Raw genomic sequence first — 27905 nt, forward strand, 5'->3', positions numbered from 1 at the left:
TCATTTTATTCTTTTGGATGCAATTATAAATGAAACTGTTTCCTTAATTATCTTTCTGATAGTTCATTATTAATGTGTAGAAATGCAGCAGATTTCTGTATATTAATTTTATATCCTGGAATTTTACTGAATTTATTCATTAGTTAACAGTTCTTCAATAGAATCTTTAAGTAAGGATTTTCTACATATACAAATAGTGACAATTTTACATCTTCCTTTTCAATTTGGATGCCTTTTATCTCTTTTTCTTTCCTAATTGCCGTGGCTAAGACTTCTAATACTATTTTGAATTAAAGTGGAGAAAGTGCACATCCTTGTCATGTGCCTGATCTTAGAGGAAACACTTTCAGCTTTTACCATTGCATATGTATTTTGTGGACTTGTCCTATATGGTTTTTATTATGTTCAGGTACATTTCCTTTGTATTCACTTTGGTGAGAATTTTTATGACTAATGGATGTTGAATTTTGTCAAATGCTTTTTCTGTGTGTATTGAGGTGATCATATGATTTATATCCTTCATTAATATGCTGTATCACATTGATTGATTTGTAGATATTGACCCATTCTTGCATCCCTGGGATAAATTTTGCTTGATAATGATGTATGATTTTTCTTAATGTATAGCTGAATTTGCTTTGCTAATATTTTGTGGAGGTTTTTTCCTCTATGTTTTTCAGGGATATTAGCCTGTGATTTTTACTTACTTATTTTTATTTTTAGTAGTATCTCTATCTGTTTCTAGTATCACAGTTATACTGGGCCAGTGAAATGAAGTGTTCCTTGCTGTTCTATTTTGTTGGAAGAGTTTGTGAAGTACATGTAGTAACCTTTTTAAATATTTGATGGAATTCACCAGTTAAGCTATCTGGTTATGGACTTTATAGGGAGTTTTAAAATTACCAAATGAATCTTATTAGTTGTGATCTGTCTGTTAAGATTTTCAATTTGTTAATGATTCAGTCTTGTAAAGCTGTGTGTTTTTTCTTTTTAAAGAACCAGCTGTTGGTTTCATTGATTTTTTTTTCTATTGTCTTTTTTTTTAGTTTCTGTTTCTTTTATTTCTGTTCTGATATTTGTTATTTCCTTCCTTCTACTATTTTTGGGCTGTGTTTGTTCATATTTTTCTAGTTCCTCTAGGTGTAAGGCTAGGCTGTTTATTTAAGATTTTTTAAAGTATTTTTTGAGATAGGCAATTTTTACTCTGAAATTACCCTCTTAAAACTGCTTTTGCTGCATCCCATAAGTTTTGGTTGCTTTATTTTTATTTTTGTTTGTCATACGCATGTTTTGATTTCCCTTTTGATTTCTTTGTTAACTCATTGTTTGTTTAGGTATATGTTGTTTAGTCACTATATATTTTCAATTCTCTTATTTTCTTTTTGTGATTGATTATTAGTTTTATACCATTGCAGTTGTAAAAGTTACTTGATATGATTTCAGCTTCCTTAAATTTATTTAGATTTGTTTTATTGCCTTACATATGATCTATCCTGGAGACTGTTTCATGTGCACTTGAGGAAAATGTGAATTCTTTTGCTTTTGTGTGGAATGTTCTGTACATATCTGTTAAGGCCATCTAGTCTAACATATCCTTTAAGGCCAATACATCCTTATTGATTTTCTTTCTTATGTAAGTGGGTTTTTAAATTCCCCTAGTATTATTGTGTTGCTGTCTGTTATTTCTTTTAGGTATGTTAATATTTCTTTATATAGTTAATTGCTCCTTTTTTAGGTGCATAAATATTTACAAATGTTAAATTATCTTGTTGGATTGACTGCTTTATCAAAATTTAATATCCTTCTTTATTTTCTATTACAGTCTTTATTTTAAAGCCTATTTATTTAAAGGCCAGTTTAGTGTTCATGTACTTTTTTAGCTTCTTCTCATCTGGAAAACTCTTTATCTCTCCTTCAATTCTGAATGATATCTTTACCAGTTTGAGTATTCTGGTTGGAAGTTTTTTTTTTTTTCTTTCATCACTTTGAATATATCATGCCACTCCCTTCTGGTCTACAAAGTTTCTGCTGAAAAATCTCCTGATACTCTTATGGAAATTCCCTTGTATATAACAAGTGTTTTTTTCTCTTGCTGCTTTTAAGATGCCCTCTTTGTCTTTATCTTTTAACATTTAATTGTAACATGCATTGGTGTGGGTCTCTCTGGGTTCATCTTTTTTGGTGGTCTTTGAGCTTTCCAGATCTGGTTGTCTTGTTCTCTCCTGAAGTTAGGAAAGTTTTTAGATATTATTTGTTCAAACAAGTTTTCTGCGCCTTTCTCACCTTTTTTCTCCTTCTGGGACAAGTGTAATGTGAATGTTAGTTCACTTGATGTTGTCTCATACGTCCCTTAATTTCATTTTTAGAATTTCTTTTTTCATTTTGCTGCTCTGTCTTGGTGAATTCCACCACTTTATCTTTCAACTCACTGATCCAGTCTTTTACTTCACTCAGTCTGCTATTGGAACCCTGTGGTGTATTTTTCAGTTTAGCTATTGTATTCCTCATCTCTGTGACTTCTGTCTGGTACTTTCTTATGCTTTCAGTCTTTGTTGAAATTCTTGCTGTGTTCCTCCATTGTTCTCCCAAGTTAGGTGTACAAGTTAGGTGAGCAGTTTTATGACCATTACTTTGATCAGGTCAGTTACTTATCTCCATTTCAGTAAAGTTGTTTCTTCTAAGGTTTTGTCTTATTCTTTCATTTGAAACATATTCCTTGGTTTCTTTCTTTCTTTTTTTCCTTTGCTCTCTGTTTTGGTTTCTGTGTATTAAATGAAACAAAAAAAACCTCTCTCAGTCTTGATTATTGGCCATGTATAGAATATGAAACTTAGCGATTGCTCAGGCCTGCTCCAGCTCTTGGTTGTCTCTCAAACCTCTGTGATTGTCCAAGCAGCCTACTTTATTTTTAATAGCTTCTGTTGAGGGTGTGCCAAGACCAGTCAGTGTCCCAGTGGAGAGGGTCCTAGTCAGTACCTACATTCAGGCTGATGGGAAGGCAGACCCTCAGACAATGTCTTTTAAAGAGTACAAATATATATAGTCATGTGGGACTGCCAGCCCTGTGGGCTCTTTGAGTCAGGTGATCTGGAGGTGTCCCCTGGGCGGCAGTCACAAAAATCAGGGCTTCAGACAAGTGTACTAACTTCCCTCTCAGAGATACTGATGAGCTTAGCGAGGCGGAGGCGGAGTGAGTGCAGCAGTGTTGGTCCCCATTCTGCTCTCTAGGAGGTCACTTCCGGCCTCTAGTTTGCCAAAGCTGAAGCCTGCCCCTCAGCTGAACCTCCATGACTAGCAAGCAGGCTTCTTTCACAGAAAGCCTAGGAGTGTGTTTCAGTCGGCTGTCTCTGTTGTCCTCTGGGGTGGTAGCCTGCTGAGAGGTGTCCTTTTGATTGTTACAGTCCTGGGTCCAGAAACACCGCCTTCACTCCCACCCCCGGCCACCAGAGCCAGGTGATCAAGGGCTATCTCCTAGGCAGCAGCCCTAAAAACCAGGGCGCCAGTTGTAAAAGTGGGGGAACCAGACATGTAAAAAAGCTCCCCTTGGAAAGAGTCCAATGCCCTGGAGCACTGCAGAGGGAGAGGGTGGAGTTGGTAACCTTCCTCCCAGGTCTCAGGACAGGTCGACGATCAGACCTGGGATGTGTGTTTAACCGGAAGCCTGCCCCTCAGGCTGCTGCTGTGATGGCGCCCAATAGGACTCTTTCACAAAACTGAGCACCTGACTCCTTGCTCTTCCTGTGCCCTGGGGTGGGGGGCGGGCAGCGGTTTAAGCACTCTTTCTCTGTTGGTTACTGTTCTGTGGGACCCGCCAGCCACACCCCACTGGCCACCAGAGCCAGGCATCGTAGAGGTATCCAGCCCCTGGCAGCAGCCACAAAAATCAGGGTGTCACACAAAGGCATAAACTCCTTCCTGTGAGATACCTGTGAGCTGGGGTGGGGCAGAGAGAGAGTGCAAAGATTACATTCCCCCTGCCTGTGTTCACTGACAGCCCCTCTGTAGGCCCTGTAAGTGTGCCCAACTAGAAGCCAGCCCTCAGGCCAAAGCTCCCAGACAGGCAAATAGGCTTATTTCTCGGGAAGCCTGGAGTGTGTTTTAGCCTGCTATTTGTGCAGTGCTCTGAGTGTGGCAGTCTGCCAAAAAGTGTTTCTCCAATTGTTACCATCGTGTGGCACCCAGGGACACAAGCCCTACCCACTCCCACCCCCGGCCTCCAGAACCAGGAGCTTCAGGAGATCAAGGAGCATCCCCTTGGCAGCAGCTACACAAAAACAGATCACGAGTTAAAACCCAGGCTCCAGATATGTGTGGGAGTTTCCCTCTGGGAGACACTGGAGCTCTTGGATCATGACAGAGATGGGGGGTACAAAGATGGCACCAAATATAAAAATGAATATGTGTATATTCATATAAATGACTGAAGAATTGTGCTGTACACCAGAAATTGACACAACATTGTAAACTGACTATACCTCGATAAAAAAAATTAAAAATAAAGATGGCACAGTTGAGAAAAGGAAAAAATACCAAAGGAAAAGAAAAGAAAAAGAAGAAAAAGAGGAAAAAGGGAAAGAAAAAAAAATGGCATCCATTGGCTTTAGCAAGGCAGATGGGTGTGTGCAAGGTGGTACCCACTGGCTGGAGCATAAAAATGCACCGGCAGGAAAGGAAAAAATAAAGAATGGGGGAGGGTGCCTGCCAGGTTTAGCAGAGCAGAGAGAGAGCAGAAAGATGGTGCCCACCAGCCTGCGCTCTGGAGGCTATCCCAGGAGGCCCCTGCCCCTGTAAAGTGGAAAATGAGTCTCATATTAAGTCTGATCACTTTTCAAAGGATTGCTTCTCCACTGGGGTGGGTGAGTCTTTGCACTGGCCCTTTAAGAGCCATTCCTCAGTTTGTCCCAGACCGTGGGTCTAATGGATGTGAGTTCTATTGGTTTTCAAAGCTAGATATTTTGGGGGCTCGTCTCTCAGTTGCCAGTCTTAAAAGTTGGGGAGCCCGATGATACTTGCCTCTCATTTGCCTGATGTGAAGGGGTCGCTCTGCCAGTTTTATAAGTTTTTTCCCAGAGGAAATTGTTCTATATATTGCTGTCGATTTGGTGTGTCTGTGGGAGGAGGTGAGTTCAGAATCTTCTAACGTTGCCATCTTGAACTAGAACCTCTGCTTTCCATTCTTGGACAGCATCTCAAATTGATATCCCATGCTGCTTCAAATTTCACACAGCTTCATCTCTGTTATTTGCTGTCTCCAAGGTGGTGTTTACTTCTGTAATTATTTACATATTCTGCTAGTAAACTTCTAGTGTTCTTGCAAACCCATTCCCTATTTGATTTCATTTTGTTGTCTTTATTTGAGTCGATTTCCTCCTCCTGGCTCCAAGTTCCTGCTTTTTAGGTAAGACTCAACCCTATATTGAAGAACAGCTTAAACAGTTTTGGTGAGGCGTTTTCATTTATTTTGATACTTTACTGTTTTCTTTAATAGTTCCTTTTCTTTTACTCCTCCAGTCTTTGTATCTATTGCATGAATATTTCTATAGCTAAATTCTAGCCCTAGATTTATCTTATTCTGTATATATATCTTTTCTATATTTTATCTACACCTATTCGATTACAATCTATATTCAGACGACTCAAAGCCTTTTAGCTCCAGTTTGGGTCCACATTGTTGTTGTTGTCCTTAGAACATTTACCTCCAGATGTCACGTTGCCTTGAACATGACAGAGCACCACTTATGTTGCTGCTGCTAAATTCACTGCCTTGAGGAAAATGTGTTGATTTCTTATTAACCTTTGTGTGTTCCATTTGTCAGGGGGATGCTGGAATGTTATGTTGTTAACTTAAGATGATTTTGTACTATAAGGGAGCTAAACCAGTATCAAGATTGTTGGATATGGCTGCGTGTGGATCTGTTTTGTGTGGCTATTTTCTTTGGCCTGCAGAGTGCATCGTGTCTGAGTTGTTATGTAAGCCACTTTATACCTTATATCTTAAGCTCAGTCGGCTTCTATATCTATGGCACCTGCCTAGCTTATGAAAGAAGTTTGAGACTCCTTAATGGAAAAGGACAGTTAGAACAAAAATATTTGCAATATAATGAGTTAAAGCTACTCATATAGACTTACGGGAAAAAAATTCTGCAAATTATAACTGAATTTTAATAGCGGTTATCTATGGGTGGTGTGATTAGAGGTGCTTTCTCATTACCTTACTTCTTACTTGTAGTTTCCAAATTGTCTTTAATGAATAACGTATTTAGTATAAAACCAGTCGAGACTAACTTAAAAGGATGTGGTTTTGTGCACGTATCCCATAATACTAAGCACCAACTGTTAAGCCCGGGTCTGTGCTTGACACTTAGACAAATTATAATTCAGAAGATACATGAGATACCAACATTCCATTAAAGGGTTTGTCGTCCTGCTTTGAGAAACAATGTAATACAGGCTCTACTGAGATGTTACCAGTGAAAAAGAACACGGGCAGATCCATAGAATATTCTCAGGTTATATAAAGGAAGAGGCCACTTAGGCTGTGAGGGACGGCACTGGGTTGAAATGATGGTGATATGTTTGGAATGTCATCTCTATAGACAGTCTTTCTCATAACCTGGTTCTTCTTTGTGTTGTATTTATTGTCATCTCTGTGGGGCTTGCTGCTCTTTGAAATTGCCCAGTGGTTTTTATGAGTGTCTTAAGCCTTGTTGTTCGGGAAAGAGACAAAAACAAAAGCAAAAACTGAATTCTAAGGTGTTAACATCCTGGTAAATGGAAATACTTGACTCTTTGGTGGAATGCAGACATACCAGTCCCGGGCAGGACCGCCAAACTGAAACAGCTACGGTGAGAGATACTGTTTGTTTAGACAGATTCTTTTTCTTTGTATTAAACTTCATTTTTTAGAGATCATAGAGCAACAATTTACAAAATGAAATTAGGACCTCATAATCCTTTTTGTTCATGAAGCATTATTAGGAAAAGGTAGCTTCATGTGCTTCTGGGAAGCTAATTAGTTGCTGCCTGGCTTATTGTGCTGAGAGGCTGCTGTGATTCATGGGTATTTACCCATCACAACAGGATTTTCTAATGCTATTTGGTTATGAAATTATTTATACCCTGACTCAGGGCTTTAAAAGGGCTTCCAGCAGTTTTTGAAAGCCAACTTTGAGCTCAGGAGCGCTTCGTGCGGCTCATGGTCAATCAGCGGGGCAAGCGTGAACTGGGGCTTCACTGCAACGTCTGAGGTGCGGCTTTCTGGTGCGACTCCTCCAGCCAAATGTGATAATGAGTTTCCATCGATGTAGGCCTTTTTATTTTGTAAGAAGTCTAGCTTTTAATAAATATTCAGAAACAATACCAACACAGATTTTTGTGGTTGCGTTTACTCTAATAAGCTAATGACAAGCGCTTGTACTGCTACATTCTTTATGTTAATTTCAATTCACGAGTTCAGTGTGGATAATTAAGAATTTGTTATTTCTTTATGAGATATTCTTTTTTTGGATTACTGATTGGAATAGGGCAGAAATCAAAAGCTCTTTATAGAACACTCCCCAGCTTTAAATATCTTTAATTACATTCATTTATGAAGCACCTCATTTTTAATTTGGGGAATCTTAGGCAGTATTACTTAACTGTCCTTCACTGGGATAGTCAGCTTTGCTGTTTCCCCAAAGTGGGAAGGAGATTTTGGGGTGACATAGCCTTAACGTTCAAGGCTTTCCCAGCGTGGGCATCACGTTTAGAAATCCACAGATTATGGTCTGCGTGGGTTGTTTTATTGACGGCAGAGTGAATTGACAGGACCTGTGCTTGACATGCATGTTGGACAGGTGTAATCACAGTGACCCTGCAGCCTGTTCCTCTTCCTGATCATCAGTATTCTTTTATGGTCTCCATTTTCATTAAGCAGTTTTATGAAAGCAAATTTTAAACTTGTCTAGTTTGAAATTATACAGTGAAAAACATTTAGTTCTCATTTTTTTTTTTAATAATTCATCTGAGCTCTTGAACATGACACTTGGTGGCAGTAAGTCACATAGCAGACAGTAGGGGCAGGGAAGAGATCCACCCTTCCTGCCCCTTGAAGTTCATGTGTGCTCGCTAAGGTAGGAGGGCCAAAAATAAATCAGGCCTGAGGAAGTACTAAAGGGTCACATCCTAAACAGAGGCACGGCACTCAGTCCTTCAGTGACATGTTAACAAAGATTCGGGGACCTGAATCTATGAGATCCACCTTGACACTAACTTATTATGTGACTTTCTAAAGATCTCTTCTTGTCTGTCACTGAGGCTGGGTTTCTTTACCTTTTCTAAAGGCTAATGAGTGATACTTGTCCTGCCTGCCTACTGAAAGGGTGACCCTACGTGAAATACAAAATGGTAACATAGAAAGACTTTAGAAAATAACATAGTATTCAAGGGTAAAGTAGATGCTTGCTGGTCACGTCTCTTTCTTCCTCCTTAAATATCGGAGTTTTTCAGGACTCACTTCTAGGCATTCTTGCTGTGTTCCATTTCGGGGAAGTCTCATCCATTCCCATGGTTTCAATTATATGTACCGTCCACACAGAACCATCTTTTGAGCTCCAGATATTTTATAAACCCCAAACTCCACTGTACCCAGTCTCAGTTTGGAGTTACATTGAAAGAAATGCAGTCTAGCAACTAAAAGCAATTAAATAGTAATACTCCTCCTTTCTTGCTTCACAAAGAATATAATAGCACAGAGGTTACAATTCAGCAATAGTTCAAAAAATCTCTTAACCACCCTGCCCCCCCACGACAAGCCTCAATCAGTCCCTGTGTTCTAGGCTCCCAATTTTTTTCCATACTGACCCTGAGTCTCTCACTCACAACTCCCTCCAGCCTTCTTCATTTGAACTTCTCACAAACTAAATCTTCAGCCCATGTTTTTTTTTCTCTAGCCTTTTTTTTTTTTTTTTTTTTTTTTTTGCCTAGCATGGTAATAGCTTAAGAACTAGGCTGGCAAAGACCAAATTCTCCCTTGAGGATGAGAGAGGAAGAAAAGTTTATTTATTTTGGCAAAGACTCTTATTTGGGTAGGAGAAAAGAGGAGGCTGGAATATTTACATGTAAATGATCTATATTCCCAGCACTCTTAGGGAGAGCTCTGCTTGTTCTTTACTTGTATATTTCCCAGAGCACTTCTGACTCAGCCTGTCTAAAACTTGACATGATTTTCTACCCAAACTTAATTTTCTCTAATACCCCTTATCTTCGTGCAAAACATGCACCACGTTCCTAGTTGCTAATTCAGGGCCATGAACACCCTCGGATTCTTCCTCTCCTCCTCATCCTTCACAGCGCCACTCAGATTCTCTTTAGCCTAGATACCAAATACATACTTCTGGAGTTTCTCCATTTTACTCTGTCTCTGCTGTTGCCACCACAGGCTTTTATATTTAAGATCATTTGTTTTGTCTTTTTTTTTTTTTTTTTTGGTGGGGAGAGGTAATTAAGTTTTTATTTCTTTATTTTTTAATGAAGCACCTGGAGCTTGAACCCAGGACTTCGTGCATGCTAAGCACACACTCTACCACTCAGCTCTACCCTTCCCCTCTTTAAGACCATTTGTTTTTGAAGAGTGGAAATTCCTAAAGTGCTGTCCGTTGTAAGCTGTTTCTGAAATGTACATCTGGCCAACTGAATAAGGCAATTTAATGCACAGATTTCTAATGAGTAAACCAGTTAAGAGTTTTGGTGTGTCGACTGGAAATGATGACTTTGAATAGTTAATATGTATTTTGGGGTGATTTTTGATTCTCCCCATTGCCTGATTACATTTCCATGTAGACTAAAAATACTTAGGTAAATTTTGTCTACTAGAGAGCATTTTCCTATTTTTAGTCTTCAGAAAGTTGTAAAGCATACTTCCGTGCATTCTAAAGTCATCTGAGATCTCTAGGGGTACTTTCATATGTCGGCTTTCAAGTGATAATGTGAAAAATGATACTCAGATTGGTATCTCACAAGTCCTTACTTATCTGTAGCAGTCACTAGTTATAAACAAAAGCTTTAAATATACGCTAAATCTTTGTTTAAAGTAGAAAGTCAAGCGCATAATGTGTGTATCTGCATATGTCTTAGTCTATCATTAATATTTGTAACAACAGGAATCTCGAGTAAACGTCTAATGTTCACTGTGTGCTGTTTTTTTACAGGCATTGCTTCCATGACGGTGCCCGTGTACATCGCTGAAGTCTCGCCGCCCAATTTAAGAGGTCGATTAGTCACCATTAATACCCTCTTCATCACAGGAGGGCAGTTCTTTGCAAGTGTTGTTGATGGAGCCTTCAGTTACCTCCAAAAGGATGGATGGAGGTCTGTAAATAGTCCTTACATTGAATTTTCAAGTAAATTATGATTTTAGGGGAGGAAGAACAATTGAGAAATGATAGGAAAAATCTAACTGGGTATTTTGAAGCATTGTAGCTAATTTATAAGTGATGGCATTCAGCAAAATTGAAAGTGGACAAGAAGCTGACATTTGTTTTCATGACAGACAAGGAACCTACCATTAAGAATTGATATTTACAGGGCTTTTAGCATTTAGGTGACATTTTTGACACTGTGTGTAGTATTTTACAATATTTGTCTAAACATGAATGCAGCAATATATATGCATGGCGTTTCTGAATTGTATCAGTGATTGGCAAGCTGTTCATGAACTACAGATGCAGCTGAAATCCTTTTTGGATTTAGGAAGCTCCATTCTGATCTGAATGAAAGAAACCTCTATCTTTAAAGGTACAGATTTAGCCTTACAAAAAGATGTTATGTATGTAAACTTAAAATACACAGATTATTTCTTGATCATTATTTGGTTTAGTTTGAATCAAAAGAGATGAGGGAAATATTTCTACAACTGCTTTAAAATATTTTCAAACTGAATATGGTGAAAAAAAAAAGACTAATCTTATGATAAAGCTTAAAGATATTTTGGGCTCTGGATTTTTGTATACTTCATGGTATGCAAAACAGCAGATTCATGTAACCCTTCCAGGGTTTTAAATTTTAATGAAAATTTCCTATACTCTGTGTAGGTACTGGGGATAAAGTATTGAACAAGACAGGCTAGTGCTTGTCTGCAGGTTGTTTACAGTATTGAAGTTAGTTCTTAATAGCTGAAGAAAAAGGGTTTGCTGCTGTGGATGTAGGGAATTGAACTTCTGTGTGTAAGCAGCACAATAAATCACATGGCTTAAGATGAGGCATTAATGATTTAGACTGATGAAGTTTTATTAAAAGTCACTGAAGCCAGTTAGGACCTATGTTTTTCAGGATCATTAGAGAGAGAACACCGTTCTTTAAGGTATTGCTGTCTGTAGATGTTGCCAAATCACTAAATCTACCTTTGAAGGAATGAATCTCTGCCAAAGTAAAAAGAAATTCTGAAAAACTGAAGGAGCAAGAAATTTCATCTTTCTTTTTCACTCTGTAGAAGAACCGAAAGAGGAAAGTGATAACTTGTTGTTAGGATAACCTGATGTTTTGAGTTTTTTTGGAAGCTCAATGGAAGCCAATTAATCTTCCAACTCCACACAGCTTTAAGACAATCTAAATCATCTATTCACATTATGTTAAAAATTTTATTAACATAGATAATATAGATATATATGCTTTTATAAAAAATCTGTTTTTAAATGAAAATATATAAAGTATATATCATGTTTTTAATCTAAGTATAGCAATTTTTATTTATTTTATTAACTTTGAAAAAGTAAGCAATTTATTTAAACCAAAAAAAAAAAAAAATTTACCCATTTCTGTCACCTCCAGCCACCACCTCTGGAAACTCACTGTTTTCTGTGTATATGAGCTTGGTTTTTTGTTTGTTAGCTTTTCAGCTTTGTTTTTTATTTTTAGATTCCACATATAAGAGAGGGTATACAGTATTTGTCTTTATCTGTTATTCTAGCAGTATGAAATGATATCTCATCATGGTTTTGATTTGCACTTTCTTGATGATGAGTGATGTTGAGCATTTTTTCATGTACCTGTTGGCCATCTGTGTGTCTTTGGAAAAATTACTATTCAGATCCTCTGCCCATTTTTAAATCAGATTGTTTGCTTTTTTGCTGTTGAGTTTGTATGAGTTCTTCATGTATTTTGGATAAAATCCCCTCATGAGATACATGATTTGCAAATATTTTCTCCCATTCAGGAGGTTGCCTTTTCATTTTGTTGATGGTTTCTTTTGTTGTGCAGAAGCTTCTCAGTTTGATACAGTCTCACTTATTTATTTTTGCTTTTGCTACGTTTCCTTTTGTTCTCAGATTCAAAATTCATCGCCAAGACATATGTCAAGGAGCTTACTGCTTACGTTTTCTTCTAGGAGTTTTATGGTTTCAGGTTGTATGTTCAAATCTCTAATCCATTTTGAGTCAATTTTGGGGTATGATGTAAGATACTGATCAAGTTTCATTCTTTTGCTGGTGGCTGTTCAGTTTTCCCAGCACCACTTAAATATAGCTATTGATTGATTGATTGATTGATTGATTGATTGATTGACTTTATTCTTTTAGAGCAGTTTCAGGTTCATAGCAGACAATACAGAGTTTGCACATAGCCCTCCCCATTTTGGCATATTTAGTACAATCGATGAACCAACATGGACACATTATTATCAACCAAAGTCCACAGATTACATTAGGGTTCACTCTTGATGTTGTACATTCTATGGGTTTTGACAAATGCATAATGACATGTAGCCACTACTATAGTATCATACAGAATAATTTCATTGCCGTAAAAATCCCTTGTGCTCCTAAATACAGCAATTCAGATACCTTTTCTCCATACTAGTTAGGAAAGAGAGAAAGATTATACAGTAGTGAAAATAACTTATGAATGTGGTGCCCTGTGTAGTTCACATTACAATGAAGAAAAATTCCAGCGTCTGTTACTGAATATAACGTGATTCTTACCAAAATCTTGAGCAGCTGGTGTAACTAGTACTGTTCCCAATTTGCAGATTAAAAAAATTCTCAGAGAAGTTAAACGTTTGCCTGCAATCACATGGTTATTAGTGGTATAGATTAGAGCCAAATCTTTTCTGCTCCAAATCTAACCACTTTTTTCCTCATTCTACTTCTAAAGAGTTTATAAGCTAAAATACGATTACCGATAATTTTTCCAGTCGCAATCAGATTAATATACACAGAAGATGAAACTGACAGAAAAACTTAGTTTTTGATGTTGTTGAAAGACTAACTCAACTTTTGTGCCAGATGAGTCAGAGATTCTGTCCTCTTACTGTTTGAACGCCATAGAAATAAATTGTTTTCTGCTGAACTATTGGAAGATACATTTTTCTCGGAAAAAAAGAATTGCCAGTAGAAGACTGCATGTTGATATTTTTCTAGGACTCTAGCGTCCTAATACATTCTGTTGCTGGGAAGGGAGTCATCTGGCTTCATGAGGAAAGGGGAAATAAGCATATTGAAAATATTATTAAAGATTAAGTTTTTGGATGGAGATATAATTCATATACCATTTAATTCACCCATTTAAAATGTACAATTCAGTGCCTTTCAGTATCTTTGCAGAGCTGTGCAGACATCACCACAGTCAAGTTTCAAACATTTTTTCATTAACCGTGAAAAGAAAATGTGCACCCCTTACCTGTCATCCCCAAACTTCCCAGCCCCTCCCAACTCTAGGGCCACCATTCGTCTACCCTCTTTCTCTATAGGTTTACTTATTCTGGGTATTTCATATGAATTAATCTGTGGTCCATTGTGACTGGCTTCTTTCACTCAGCGTGTTTAAGATTCATCCACGTTGTAGCATGTACTTCATTTCTTTTTACTGGCAAATAATGTGGATATACCACATTTTGTCTGTTTAGCCATTCATCAGTTGACAGACATTTGAGTTGTTTCCACTTGTTGGCTTTTATAAGTAAGGCCGCTATGAACATTTATGTACAAGTTTCAGAGTGGACATGTATTTTCATTTCTCTTGGGTGTATAGATTCTAGGAATAGAATTACTAGGTCATATGTTAAATGTGTTTACCTTTTGGGGAACCGCAAGACTGTTCTCCAAAGCAGCTAACACTATTTCATGTAGCAAAGTATGAGAATTCCAGTTTTTCCGTATCCTAGTGAACCTTTATTATTGTCTGTCTTTTTGATTCTTGTCATCTGAGTGGGGTAAGTTGCATCTCGTTGTGGTTTTGATTTGCGTTTCCCTCATGACTACTGATGTTGAGATTCTCTTTTTACTTAATATATTATTAGTGCTTATAAAGATGGTAGTTATTTTGTAGTTACTATGTGACATTTTATCACTGTTTGCCCTTTTCTGTGCTAATATTTTTTAATCGTGCTTATTGAACATAGTGAGATTTACTTGCCACACCTCAAGCAAAGAAAGGTTTTCTTTTCTTAATTGCTGAGTTAAAGCCTGGCACGTGAACTTACCCACCATAGTGATCTGTCTAAAGCAGTTCTCTGGGTGTGCCACTGCTAACATGCTTAAAAGACTTTCCATTTCCTACAGGGAAAAAAAGCCTCATTATCATGGTTTATAGTGTCTTTCATCATCCAATCATGCCTGCTTTTCTAGATTTTATAATTCATTGTTGCCACCCCCACTCCTCCTTTATACAACAACCATGCCTGTAAACCAGTCACATCTTGCTTTTTCGTGTTGATTTTTTCGCCTTCTGTTCACTTTGCCTGTAACGTCTTTCTACCCTGTCCTGGTTTACTGGTCCAATATTTGTTCTTCCTTTAAATCTCCACTTGTACAGCATGTGAAACTGTCTTTGTCCCTTTGTCCTTTCATAATCCTTTGTATACATGGCTTCACTTTGACTTTACTTCTATACTCATTGTCTTATTTTTGAACTGCTTGCTTATTTTGTCTATTTCTTCTAACTCACTTTGGAGCTTCTTAATGTCACTGACCTGCTACTCATTTTTAGGTCTAGGAAAGGGCCTGGATCATAGTAGATGCTTAATAAATGCTTATTGAACTAAGCTGAAATTGTGAAAAATTGATTGGGACCCAGAGAAGAGACTCTTAATCAAAGTAAAAAGATATTGATTATAAACCAAAATATCATTTCATTAATTTATGCTGAGGAATAGATATTCTTTACAGATAGCTGAAAAACTAAGTTATTAATCATATGTGTTTCTTATTGAACATAAAAATCTGAGACAGAAACTTGGTTTCTGAGCCTATGAAAGTGCCCATCCCTCAAAATAACATGCGTCTCTGGGCCCCAGAGCCCTCCTTGTCCTCTCTTGGTTAGAGCTGATTTTCAAATATTCCTCTGTTTATGGTTACATAAATCATCATGTGATTTATATTTTAAAAGAATGGGTATATCTATTGAGGGGCTAAATTCTTCCCCTTTGTATTGACTTTTACTAATTCTCAAGATTTAATTTTTTTAAACTACCATTATCTTGTTCCACATCACTAGACTATATACAACTATTTGCATTGTATCCAAGTGTGCTGGGTAATTTTGCATGTTTCATCATTCACATGATGTTCTTTTTGTTTTGTTTTGTTTTCCTGTTTTCTTTTTGCTGGAGAAGGAAAATTTGAAGTAGTAATAGGTGTTGAATGAAAAGCACAAAGTGTTAGTGTGAGTGACATTTATATGAGATATTTTTCTGGAGTATCTTCAGGCTAATTCATGGACATTGTGAGGCTTGTGCTGAGCTTTGAAGAATGGGCAGGATTTCAAAGGGACTGAGGTGAATGTGGGGGCAGAGAATAGACTTGACAAGTTCAGGATCAGGAGGCTTGAAACAGAAGTGATGATGTACAGGTAGGTTAGAGCCAGGTTGTAGGGGGTCTGTGAATTGTAGGCTCGAGGTCTTGAACTTTGATCTGCAAGCAAAGGGAAGCTATCACTTTTTGAGCAGAGCGTGCCATCATGTGAGTCCATGATTAACATGACAGAGATGTTCAAAATTTACTGGCCCTTTTGGCACCCACTGCATACTACTGTTATACTTGTTACTAGAGATAGAAAGATTGATAAGAAATGTACCTGTCCTCAAGCAATCAAGCACCTTGCAGACTAATGAAGAAAAGATTTTTCATCAGCGTGTTAAATAAATGATAGTGTTATGGGAGCTCTCAATGGGAAGAAATAGCTTAGCTTCACAATAGAATGATATTTGAGCTGAGTCTCTTAGGAACAAAAGAGTTCCAGGCAGAGTGAGGGGGAGGAAGTTTCTAGGTGAAATATAATTTTCAGAGTGTGAAAGAGCCAGTTGTGTTTGGGCAGTGGTGAGAAGTTTAGGGTGGCTGGGGGAGGCTTTGATTACTGTTTGGGAATCTGAGGGTAAAGTGGGAAGGCTAGTCTTCAACAGGTATGAATAGAATTTTAAATCCATTGCGCTGTCTTTAACAGTACATTGAGTTTGGATTTGAGTTTGGGTTTGTAAATTGACAGTCCTAGAAAATAATTTTTTAAAAAATCAACATTACTTTAGGATGAAAAAAATTTATGAGCCTCCCTCCCCCATAATATTTTACAGTTTAAAGAACATACCAATAAAATGCTTTTCAGATTCATGTTTAAAAGAGGGTGACATTTCTAAACAAGTTTATGCTAAGGAACTTATTCTTGTAATTTTTGACATTGGCCGTTTTAAGAAAGATGGATTTGGTTAGCAGTCTGATTGAAAGTAAATATCCTAATACTGAGGGTATTTGTGACTTTATTATTGACGGAATTAAGACACAAGATATATTTCTGTTTATCGTAAAGGTATTGTAGTATAGTGGGAAGAGGACATTTGAGACTTGCTTTAACAGCACATGAATTAATGTATCTAATCTCTATCATCCTCATTTAGCTAATGCTTCGGCAATTGTACAGTGTTATTGTGTGGATTAAATGAGTTAATAATGGCTGTGAACATACTTACAAACTCTTAAATATTCCTAGGTATTGCTCTTATTCCAGCAAATCTTAGGATGAGTCTCTATCCTGCATAAAGCTGGCAATAAAAAATCGCCCTCACGTTCAACTATATGAATTTTCCAGGTAAAAAGTTAACAGAGTTTGCTAATGAGACTGATCTGTAAAAGACTAATCTCCCCTGAAGATAACCATTGTACATCATAGACAGAATATAAAAAACAATTTAAGACACTGGAGAGCCCCAGCACCAAGGGTAGGTTGGAACTGAAGGGGGATTTGATCCTTGAAGAGAGCAGTTCATGGTGATATCTACACCTGTGGCTTTTTCTCTGCAGGCAGTCCTCAGTCCATGATGCATCTGGGACTTAAGCAGAAAACTGCAGTTTTATTGACTTATGGTATCAGTGACTAGAGTTGGGATAACTAGAGTAGCTGAAATTTAAGGGGGGAAATCCAGGATAAGCACGACCCAGGGAGGAGGAAGCCCCCAAATCTGAACATTAATTTGTCGCAGACATCCCTGGACTATGACTGTTACAGGGGAGGTCTATGGAGCCTGCAGAGAGCAGTAATTAGAAGATGGTGAAAGCTGAGAGAGGTTTTAGTTCACGCCCATAGGGGTGATATATATGAATTTGAAATCTGCCCGGCTAGAGAGGTTAACGGCTCGCAATTTCCATCGAAATCCTAGAGGCATCACACCTTAGGAATAAAAACTTTATTGCATGATTAAGGAATTTGCCGTAACAGCAAGCCAAAACAGAAACAGATTTACGCTAAGTATAAATCAGCATCCAGAGATTCAAGGTGCCAGATTAAAAAAAAAAAAGTCAATGTTTAGAAGAGACCTAAATCTTAATCTCCAGAGTTTATCTGTTCACAATACTCAGAGTGCAATAAACAATTATGCAAATAAGCAGAAAATGTGACCCATAAGTGAATGAAAAACTGGTCAATATAGACAAACCCCAGGATGATGCAGATGTTGGAATTAGCAGAAAAATACTTTAAAATAGCTTTTATAAATGTGTTCAAGGACTTAAACATAAAGATAGTCTTTCTGAGTAACCAGATGGAGAATCTCAGCAAAGAAATGCAAACTACATTTACAAAAAAAAAAAGAACCAAATGGAAATTCTAATACCAAAAGTACAATATCTGAAGTTAGAAATTAAAATCTAAAAAATTTACTGGATGGGCTTTAACAGCAAATTGAAGATGACAGAAGACAAGTTCTGGAATCTTGAAGAGGGATCCATAGATATCATCTAATCTGAAAAGGAGAGAATAATAAGGTCAAAAAAGAAATGAAGGGCGCCTCCAGGACCTGAAGTACAATAGTGAGTAGTCTTGCTTACATCTAATTACTATCAGGTAGTCTAATGTACATGTAATTTGAGTTCAGAGGAGAGAGAGAATGGAGCAAAAAATATGTAAAGAAATAATGGCTGAACATTTCCCAAATTTGGTGAAAACAGTAACTTACCAATTCAAGAAGCTCTGAGAATCCCAAGGAACACAAGAGGACCACACCCAGGCATATCATAACCAAACAGCTGAAAATGAAAGACACAAAGAGAACTGGGATCCAAGGAAGGAAGGCACATTACATGAAGGGGGAGGGCAATTGAAATTGACCGTTGACTTTGCATTAGAAACAGTGGAGAGTGGGAGACTACCTGATGTCGTCTTTAAAATACTGAAAGAAAAATCTGTCCATCTAGTAGGAGAATGTCCTTTAAAAACGTATGTAAAATAAAAACATTTTCAGGTAATCTAAAATTAGGACAGTTTGTCACCAGTAGACCTCCTGCATTATAAGCAATGCTAAAGGAAACTTGCCAGGCCAAAGGGAAATGACACTGGTTGGAAACCCATCTGCAGTGAGGAAGACACACACCAGCTGTCATATATATGATATGCAGAGGACTTTGTTTTTTCCTTCTCTCAATTTTTTGAGACATGTGACTGTTTACATTTAAATGTATTGTGCAATTGATAATGTAAGTTGTAAACTGTATGATGACAATAGCTAAAAAATTGGGGGCAGAAAATGGAATTAACTATGTTTGTGAAGAATTACAGTATCTCTTGGTAGACTGATAAATCAAGATGCATTTTTATCCCTAGAACAACCACTAGAATAGATTACAGGAAGATACCACTAAGAAGCCATTATAAGAATTAAAGTGGAATACTTAAAAAATCTAGATAACCTGAACAAAGGCAGGAAAAGAAGAACACAGGAATAAATAGCAGATGAGACAAAGAGAAAGCAAATAGTAAAATGGTAGACTTAAAATCGACTTACAGCAACAATTATGTTAAATGCAAAAAAATTATCACTGCAAAGCATGGCACAAATTTATGTTGTCTAGAAGAGGCACTCTTTAAGTCCAGTGCTGTAGATAGGTTATAAGTGAAAGAATGGGAAAAGATACACTGTGCACACTGTAATTCTACAAAAGCTTGTGTGGCTATGTTAATAATTACACAAAATAGACTTTAAGACAAATAGTATGACCAGGGACAAAGAGGGACATTTCATCAAAAGTTTCTTCTGTATAATGCAGGGAACTATGTTTAATATCTTGTAATAACCTTTAATGAAAAAGAATATGAAAACAAATATACATATGTATCTGCATGACTAGGACATTGTGCTGGACACCAGAAATTGACACACTGCAATTGTACTTCCATTGAAAAAGAAAAATAAAGCTAAGGGGCAAACCACAAAAAAGAGGGACATTTCATAATGATAAAAGAGTCAATTCATCAGAAGTAAGAATGATAAGGAATGTATAGTTTACTTCAGAATGCATAAACAAAAATTGGAAGATGGTGGTTGGACAGCATTGTGAATGCTACAGATCTGTACACTTAAAATGATTAAAATGGGAAACTTTATTATGCATATTTTATCACAATTTTAAAAATTACAGCACTAAAGGAAAAAAACAGACAAATCCAGGCTCATATTTGGAGAATGTTTAACTTTTTTCTTAGCAACTGAGAGGAAAAGTAGACAAAAAATCAGTTAAGTTTATAGAAAAACTGGAAAACACTCTTTAACTGCCTAGCCACAGTTGACATTTGTGGATGGCTGCACCCAACAGCTGCAGTATACATATTCTTTTTCAAGTTCACAATCAGCCATTCTCTGAAACTGACCATATCCTGAGTCATAAATAAATGTTAATAAATTTTAAAAAATGACTCTTACATAATATGTCCTCTGACCATAGTAGAATTAAATTAGGCATCAATAATATGACAAGAAAACTTCAACTATTTGGAAATTAAAGCAGCATGTTCTAAATAACTCATGTTTCTAAGGAGAAATCAGAAGGAAACTTTGAAAATAGTTTGAGTGGGAAGAAAATACAGTCTATCAAAATTTGTAGAATTTGTGCTTAGAGCATAATACAGAGCTAAAGTGATTTTATTACAGAAGAGGAGCTCTCAGATGACCTAAGTTTCATGTTAAGAAGCTAGAAAATTATGAGCATATTAAACCAAGATAAAATAGAAGGAATGTAATAAAGAACAGAAGCCAATGTAATAGGAAGCAGACAAACAATAGGGAAAAAAAATACCAATGTTGGTTCTTTGAAATGATTAATAAAATTGATAAATTGACTGATTTAACTGATTAAGAGAAAAAGCTAAAACACAAATAATCAATATCAATAGTAAAAGCATGTCATTCCCATTGACATAATAAGGATTATGAGGGAATACTTTGAACAGTTTTGTGCCAATAAATTCAAAAACTTAGTTGGAATGGACATAATGCTTTGAAAATCATAACCCTACTAAAAACTGACACCAGGTAAAGTGGAAAATCTGAAGCTCTCTTTATTTATTAAGTAAGTTGAATCATTATTATTAACCTACCTGAGAAGCTAACTCCAGGCCCAGATAGTTTCACTGGTGAATTCTGTAAAACATTTAAGGAAGAAATAGCTCCAAGCTTAAACAAAAGCTGTAAGAAAATAGAGGTAGAAGTAATACTTCCCAAATGGGTTTTTGAGGCCAGCATAACTCTAAAATATTTTGGCCTAAGGTGTTACAAGAAAAGAAAATTCCAGACACAGATTAAAAATATCCTTAAAATACTAGTAAAATCAAACCAAATAATATATAGAAGGATAATAAATCATGAGCAAGTCAGTTGTCCCAGCAAAGTCAGTTTGTTTACCATATGAAAATTAATTTGTCCAAGCTACCATGTTGAAATTATTCAGAGGAGGAAAACCTATATGATCAACTTCAATATATGCAGGAAAACATTTGATAGAATAACATTTATTTGTAATAAAACCTTTCAGCAAACTAGAATAGAAGGACGCTTCTTGAACTCAATAAAGGGCATCAACAAAAAAAACCTGCCACCAACTGTTTACTCAATGGGGTAAGTCTGACTGCTTTCCCTTACGATGGAACTCAAGGCAGAGGTGTCCACTGTCACCGCTGACATTCATTCAAATTGGTTGAAATGGCCAAGTGGATTCTAGAATTTTTACAGAAAAATAAAGGACCTAGAATTTCCAAAACTGTCTTGAAGAAGAAGTTGGAGGAAATCACTACCTGATTTCAAGACTTACTATAAAGTTAAAATAATCAAGACAACAACATGGGTGTATCTCAAAAGCATGATTGAAAAGCTAGACACAAAAGACAGTGGTGCCTGTGATTCCACATGAAGTTAATCAACGTGCAGAATAAGCTGTTGGGACAGAATTTCAATCAGTGGTTGTTTCTGGCAGTGGGGATTGACTGGAAAGGGGTTGGGGGATTAAGGGACTTTCTGGGATGATGGTAATGTTCTGCTTCTTGATTGGGACAGTAGTTACAAGGGTACATAAATGTATCTCTCAGAGCTCATAGAATGGTACACCTTGTATCTCTTCATGAAAATTTTACCTAAAAAAAAAAGTGTATCTCAGTCTATGTTGGCTCCCTCCATTGTATTCCTTTTCTGCACTGGCCAGCGATCCTTTAAATGTTGTTCCTGCCATGACACTTTTTCCAATATCCTCTGTTGAGATAACTTTTCTCCTTACTGTTCCACTGTGCCTAAATCTCAATCATAGCAATTACATAATCTTATTTTGTTACATGATTACTAAATATAATCTCCTTGAAGCAAGGGAATGTCTCTTACCATTACTGTATCTCTGGAATCTCAAATGTAGACCTTTACATATACAAGATATTCAGAGTTTCCAAAAAGAGGATTGTATGTAGGTATGGTTGTGTGTGCATTATTTTCAGTGCTAGTGCTGTGAATTTTGTACAAGTCAGTGCATTTTGCCATGTTGTTTAAAACTATCTAATATCTCTGCAAAATACCACACTCATTTACTTAAGTAACATCTAATCTTATTCTATCAAAGAAAATATGTCTTGCTGCTTCTGCTGTAACCATAACACTAAATAAGTTTAGCCAAGCCACTTGCCTTACGTGCTGATATTAAATTTCTTTGAGAGGTTTTTCCCTATGTAGATATAGTTAATATTTTCTTTGGCATATGTCTATGTTTACATCTATAGCTATGATTTTTTTTTAACAGTTTACAGACTCATTCACTAGGTAACACAGATTTTGCTCATTTGCTGAGGCTGTATCACATCACTTCTTTCTTTGAAAGAATCCAACCTGATACATTGGGTTTTTTTTTGTTTTTTTTTTTTTATTGTATACCTCTAGCTGGGTGTCTCATGTTTACTCCCTTAACTGCCATCAGATTTTCAAGTGGATCAGCTATTGGTTTTGATGTTCTACATGGTCCTTAATGACAGAGGAAAATTGTCTGTTATAGTTTGACTTACAATGAAAGCCATAAATCGTTACTAGACTGGGGTCTCAATTAGGAGGTATTTTCTTATTTTAATTTCTTATCTATTGAAATGGAGTTGTGAGTGATGAACAAAAATTTAAAAGTTTATTGTCATGTAAGTTGTAACTATAGCAGGTAGCTAAGCTCAGTATTATTTTGCATTTAAAAACTTTTGCATTAACAAGGAACATACATAAAACGTAATTTTTGTTTGGTGACTGTCAAGTAAATATTTTAATACGATATATGAAGGTAGCCATTTCTTTTGTAAATCCAAGAATAGGGATCTTGTAGTGAATGCATTACTCATGTAATTATTACTTAACGTATGTAAGAATTATATGAAAAAGCTCAGAATCCGTAGGAGTGTTGAACAGTGAAGGCGGGTAGCTCCAGATGTAGGGCTGAAGGAACAGTGCTCTTGGATGTGGTTTGAAGGGTCTGGGTTATGCCTTTTTAAGGAGAAACTCTTTCACTACCCTAAATCGGGTATAATGCTGTATTATCGCTGGAACGTTGCAGCTTGGGGAGATCTGAAAAGATTTACACTGACTCTCTCCGGGAAGTTTTTTCATGATGCCCCATGAATGGCTTAGAGTTTGGCACTGAACTTCCATTCAGGAGATGTTTGCTGGGTAAACAGCTGAATAACATCTCAGCGAGATGACAAAAAGTTCGACCTTAACTTTCTAAGCAAACACAGTAAATCTTCATAAGGTAACATTTGCAAAGAATTTACTGATTCTGACTGCTAACCCATTTTATTTTCAATGAAATGTTTCAGGGGGAAGAAAAAAGTTTTAGAGTTTACTTCATGGTTATTTGTGAACACATGCCAGTTTGAAACTGTGGAGTTTTGTTTTAAAGAATAAAGCATAGCATCTTAGTATTTGTGATATTCCTCTAATTTATTTGCACTATTACAATGGGCTAACACAGACTTGGTTGTAAATCAGCAGCAAATGGATATGAAGAGAATGCAATCTAGAAGACAGAGGATGGAAATAAAACTATTGGAGTTACAAATACAATTTTGTCATTTGATTTTGTTCAGTTTAGTGCAAGACAGTGGATGGATATTGTTAGAGAATATAGCTAAAAACCATCCCTGTATTCAGGGCAAAGTTTCTGAGATTGTTACTGAGCTAATCTCAGTGTTTCAGAAAATATCAAGATTCTCTGTGACTAGAAAAATAAAAGGTGGGGATTTGGTTTACAAATGTATACTTTTAACAACATGAGGTCTGGAGACAAGTAAGGAGGTGATTATTGAACTGTACCTTAATGCTCTCATGGCCTGTTAGGAGGATGGTTGGTTCAATGACTGCAGTGCCCGGAAAATCCTTCCTGTGATGCTCAGAGTGAAAAGTGTCTTCCCTTCACAGAGTTCATCTCCTCAACAGCTGTCAAAAATAATTGCATACGCTTTGTTCTAAATCTAACGTTTTGTGATACAGTTCCTTCAGCTATGGTAGTTTTTCTGTCATAGCTTACAATTAAAACCGTAAATCCTATAGCTCTCCCACTGCAGGGCATTGGCAACCTTTTCCCATCATTTGGGAATTTAAGGAGGAAGGAAAATAGATGAGAGAAAAGAAATAAACAGTATGTGAGGCAGGATACAGTTCTTCACTCCAGCACTGTTCTTTTTGGGGAGGTGTCTGGGAGGCAGACATTGGAAAACCAAGTGTAGAGAAAAGCAACTTTAGATCCATCATGTCTGTCATAGAAAACATTTTGGAAGGATCAAATCTCAAGTCAAAATTTCTTGCTCCCCATCACCTTTTACACTGCCTACTGTCTTATTATCTAAATTTTTGGTACATGATCATTTTACTTGTGTATGGGAAAGAAAAATGAAATCAAAATTCAGTTTGGCACAGTGTTCAAAGCAAGCAGTACACATTTACCTTTACAAATGAGATATTTTCTTTTAACTAACAGTCCGCTGTTTTCATAGTAACACTCTGGGGTCCAGAGAGTAATAGGATATTCCGTTTGCCAGTAGCGGGTCGGTGTTGTTAGATCCAGCATGCAGTTCCCCAGCCCAGGGGCTGTTTCGGTGTCTGGGCTGTGCTGTGCTTGGCAGGATTGGGAGGGACAGTGACCAGTAGCTCTTCCCCTGTTATTGCTGCCCGGCTTACTGCATTTCACAGAAGTGTGTGAACAACAGACTTCTAAAGGCATCCTTAAAAGTCTTTAAACTTGAGACTAAAATAAATTAATGCCCTCTCTTATGAGTTCTGCAGAATCATTATCAAGTCATTATTAAACATCTATTATAGCTTGACTCACAATAAACCTTTACTATAGGGAGCCTGGGTTTTAACTGTAGCTCTACCGCATGCTTGTTCTGTATCTTCTCTGTGCCTCATTTCTTCGTCTTTAAAATGGTAATAATGATGGTCCTACCTCATAGGGCTGTTGTGAAGATAAATGAGTTAAGGTATCTTAATCCCTTTGAACAGTGCTTGGCACGTGGTAACCAGTGCTGTGTGTTAGCTATTACTGTTGCTGCTGCCTTTGTGAAATGACATATGTCCAAGCTGAGTCTGGACATTCAAGTAGATTTTCTTGTGTTTGGAACGTAATAATCACACCTGTGGAACTACTCGAGGTAAAGTAACATGTGTATCTGTTGACCATGTTGTCAGATAACCGTGTTCTCATCCTTTCAGAGAGGGGCAATTATGAACTGCAAAATTCTCTCTTAAATGGCCATCTATTAGAGGATACTTGTGTTCAGTTTCATAGGTCAGAGCAATCGGATTCCTTTAAAACAAGATTGAGGGTGAGTGTTGAGTTCAGTGAAGGACTTGTTGGTTTCGTGTGAGGTGCCTGGCCGTCTGATGCGAGGTGCTCAGCCACAGTGGGGAGGGCTGGCTCCCAGGCATGCGGAGTTTCAGTTCCTGACCCTGGGAAGGAAGGCTTAGCCCGAGATGAAGTAGCCGGACTTGTCTCCTTTGCTGATAGCTGGCCCAAGCACACTGTTTGAAAATATTGCTCACCATTTGGGGGCCCCTCCTTAGTTTTGTGCTAGGCAGGTGCTGGTCTGCTAGTTGTACCAGAAAATAGCTCATTTGTAAACTTCAGTTTACAGTGTTTTAAAAGGTATCTTTCTGTGAGTGATCATGATGCTAAAGAACGTGATAAAGATTTTTAGAACTCACAGAGGATTGGAGTTTTTGCTGAGCCATCTTTCTCCCCCTTCTTGATATGCTGATTTGCCTCCAGGAGGTAAATGGTTTTTGCCTTAAAGGTATGAACCTTGGCTGCTCACTGTTCACTTGGCTTTTTAAAACACTGAGATCAGTGGTTCTCAGCCCTGACTGCATATCAGCACCACCTGGGGAGCTTTTAAGACAACAGAATTCCCTAGGCCTGGAGCCCAGACCTATTAATCAAAAGCCCTGGAGTGCCAGGACCTGGACACTGGTGTGTTTTAAAAGCCTCCTGGGTGATTCTAATGTGCAACCAGAGAGCATCCTGGGTGATGCGCGACCAGAGTTTGGAACCCTTGATCTGACTTATAGTAACGAGATCTCCCATGTCACTAGGGGACTGCTTGTTTGCGTGGGGATTGTCTGCCTGGATTGTCAGTACACCCTCGTCATGCATCTGGTTCCTGGTCTCCTTGGATTTAAAGGACTCGTGGTGAACCTCTCATACTGCCTTAGCTAATAAGCCCGCAGAGGTCCTCCTCTTTCAGTCTCATGTTAAAATTTTCATCAGCATCACAGCAATGCAGACTCTTAACTTGTTCTTCTTATTCTTCAGTCTGCATATTATTAGAGGAACAGTTTTTCCTCAAGAAAAAAACTGGTTACTGCTACCTACGGAAAGTTTGGGTAGATGATACAACTGCGACCGAAAAGTTGGATTGAATTGTTTGGGGGGAGGGGGTGTGGTCAGCGAAGTTATAAACATTTTTTACTGGGTTTCCTCTTTATGCTTTAATACCAACAGAATGATTTCACTTAATTCCCCCAACAGTCCAGTGAAATAGATGCTGTCACTTGTGAATTAAATTAAGTAACTTGACCAGGTTTTTGTGGTTCCTATGTCCAGAGCTGAAGTGTGACCCCCGGGGTTGCTCCCACGGTCTCTCCATTGCAAACCACAGCTACTCGCGGTCTTGTGTATTTAGTCTCCGTAAAGCCATGGAAATTTACTCCTATCGAAATATTTTCATCATGAAGGACAATTAAACTATAGTAAAATATGCTCATTTGTTTTACTTTTAGAAGAGGAATGTTAGGACGTAAATGCATAAAACATGTTTTATCTTGACTAAAACAGGGTTTGATAACCATAAATTTTGGCAACAGGATGTGGCTTCCTTTCTCCTACCTTAGTATTAGGGCATCGAATTGTAAATATCAGCTCTAGACTCTCCGCACATAAAGATTTCACAAGGTTGGAGGGCTTAAAGTATTCTGTTTTCTATGGCTCGCTTAAAAAACATAGGCTAACTTGATGTTTGCATTTTTCTTTTTGTCTTTCCCCTTCTCTTCCCTTTTTTCTTTATCCCATGAATATTTTAAAAAATACTGTGTTCTGGAATTAAATAGTGAGTAGTAAAATGCAATGTCTTATGTGAGCATCTTCGGGCCTAAAAATGTTTCAGTTTCTGTTTTTATTTCAGTGCTGCTTTGAAGTATTCAGAGAGGCCCTTTAATCTTAATTCATCACTAAGGGAGTTTGGAGAACAGAAGGAAAGATCAATAAAGGCACAGAGACATGAAAACTAAAGGCTTTCATCGTTCGTACTTTTCGCATTTCCTAATGCAATATATTTACTGTCTACGTCTTTATCACTTTTCTTTTAAATAATGGGCAATACAGGTAAACCTTTTCTCTTTATGTTTTTTAAGAGAGAGCACAACTGAATGGAAATTTCATTCATTTACAGCAACAAAACATAACACGCATTTAAGTAACAGATTTGGTTATACAAGTTAACATCTTAAGAGGAAGAGGCCAGAAGTATGCCTTTGTGTGAGCTGATCTCTCTGGCTCTCATCGGATGAGTCTTCTGAAGAAGGAAAGGTCTGGTTATATCTAGAGTAACAAATGGTTTCATTGGAAAGAATTACTGTGCAAGTAAGTTTGCAGAGCCAAACGATCCAGAAG

The 27905-nt window shown here is 37.3% G+C and overlaps 1 protein-coding gene across 1 annotated transcript in view; it reads left to right on the forward strand.

Moving 5' to 3' along the window:
• SLC2A13 (solute carrier family 2 member 13) overlaps positions 1–27905 on the forward strand; it is a 325881-nt gene that overhangs the window by 50082 nt on the left and 247894 nt on the right. The window contains exon 2 of the mRNA XM_010970574.3: positions 10188–10347. Coding sequence (XP_010968876.3) covers positions 10188–10347 — 160 coding nt within the window. The remainder of the gene's footprint in view (positions 1–10187; positions 10348–27905) is intronic.

This window comes from Camelus bactrianus, chromosome 12 (assembly GCF_048773025.1).
Source record: "Camelus bactrianus isolate YW-2024 breed Bactrian camel chromosome 12, ASM4877302v1, whole genome shotgun sequence".
In the NCBI taxonomy this organism is placed as follows: Eukaryota; Metazoa; Chordata; class Mammalia; order Artiodactyla; family Camelidae; genus Camelus; species Camelus bactrianus.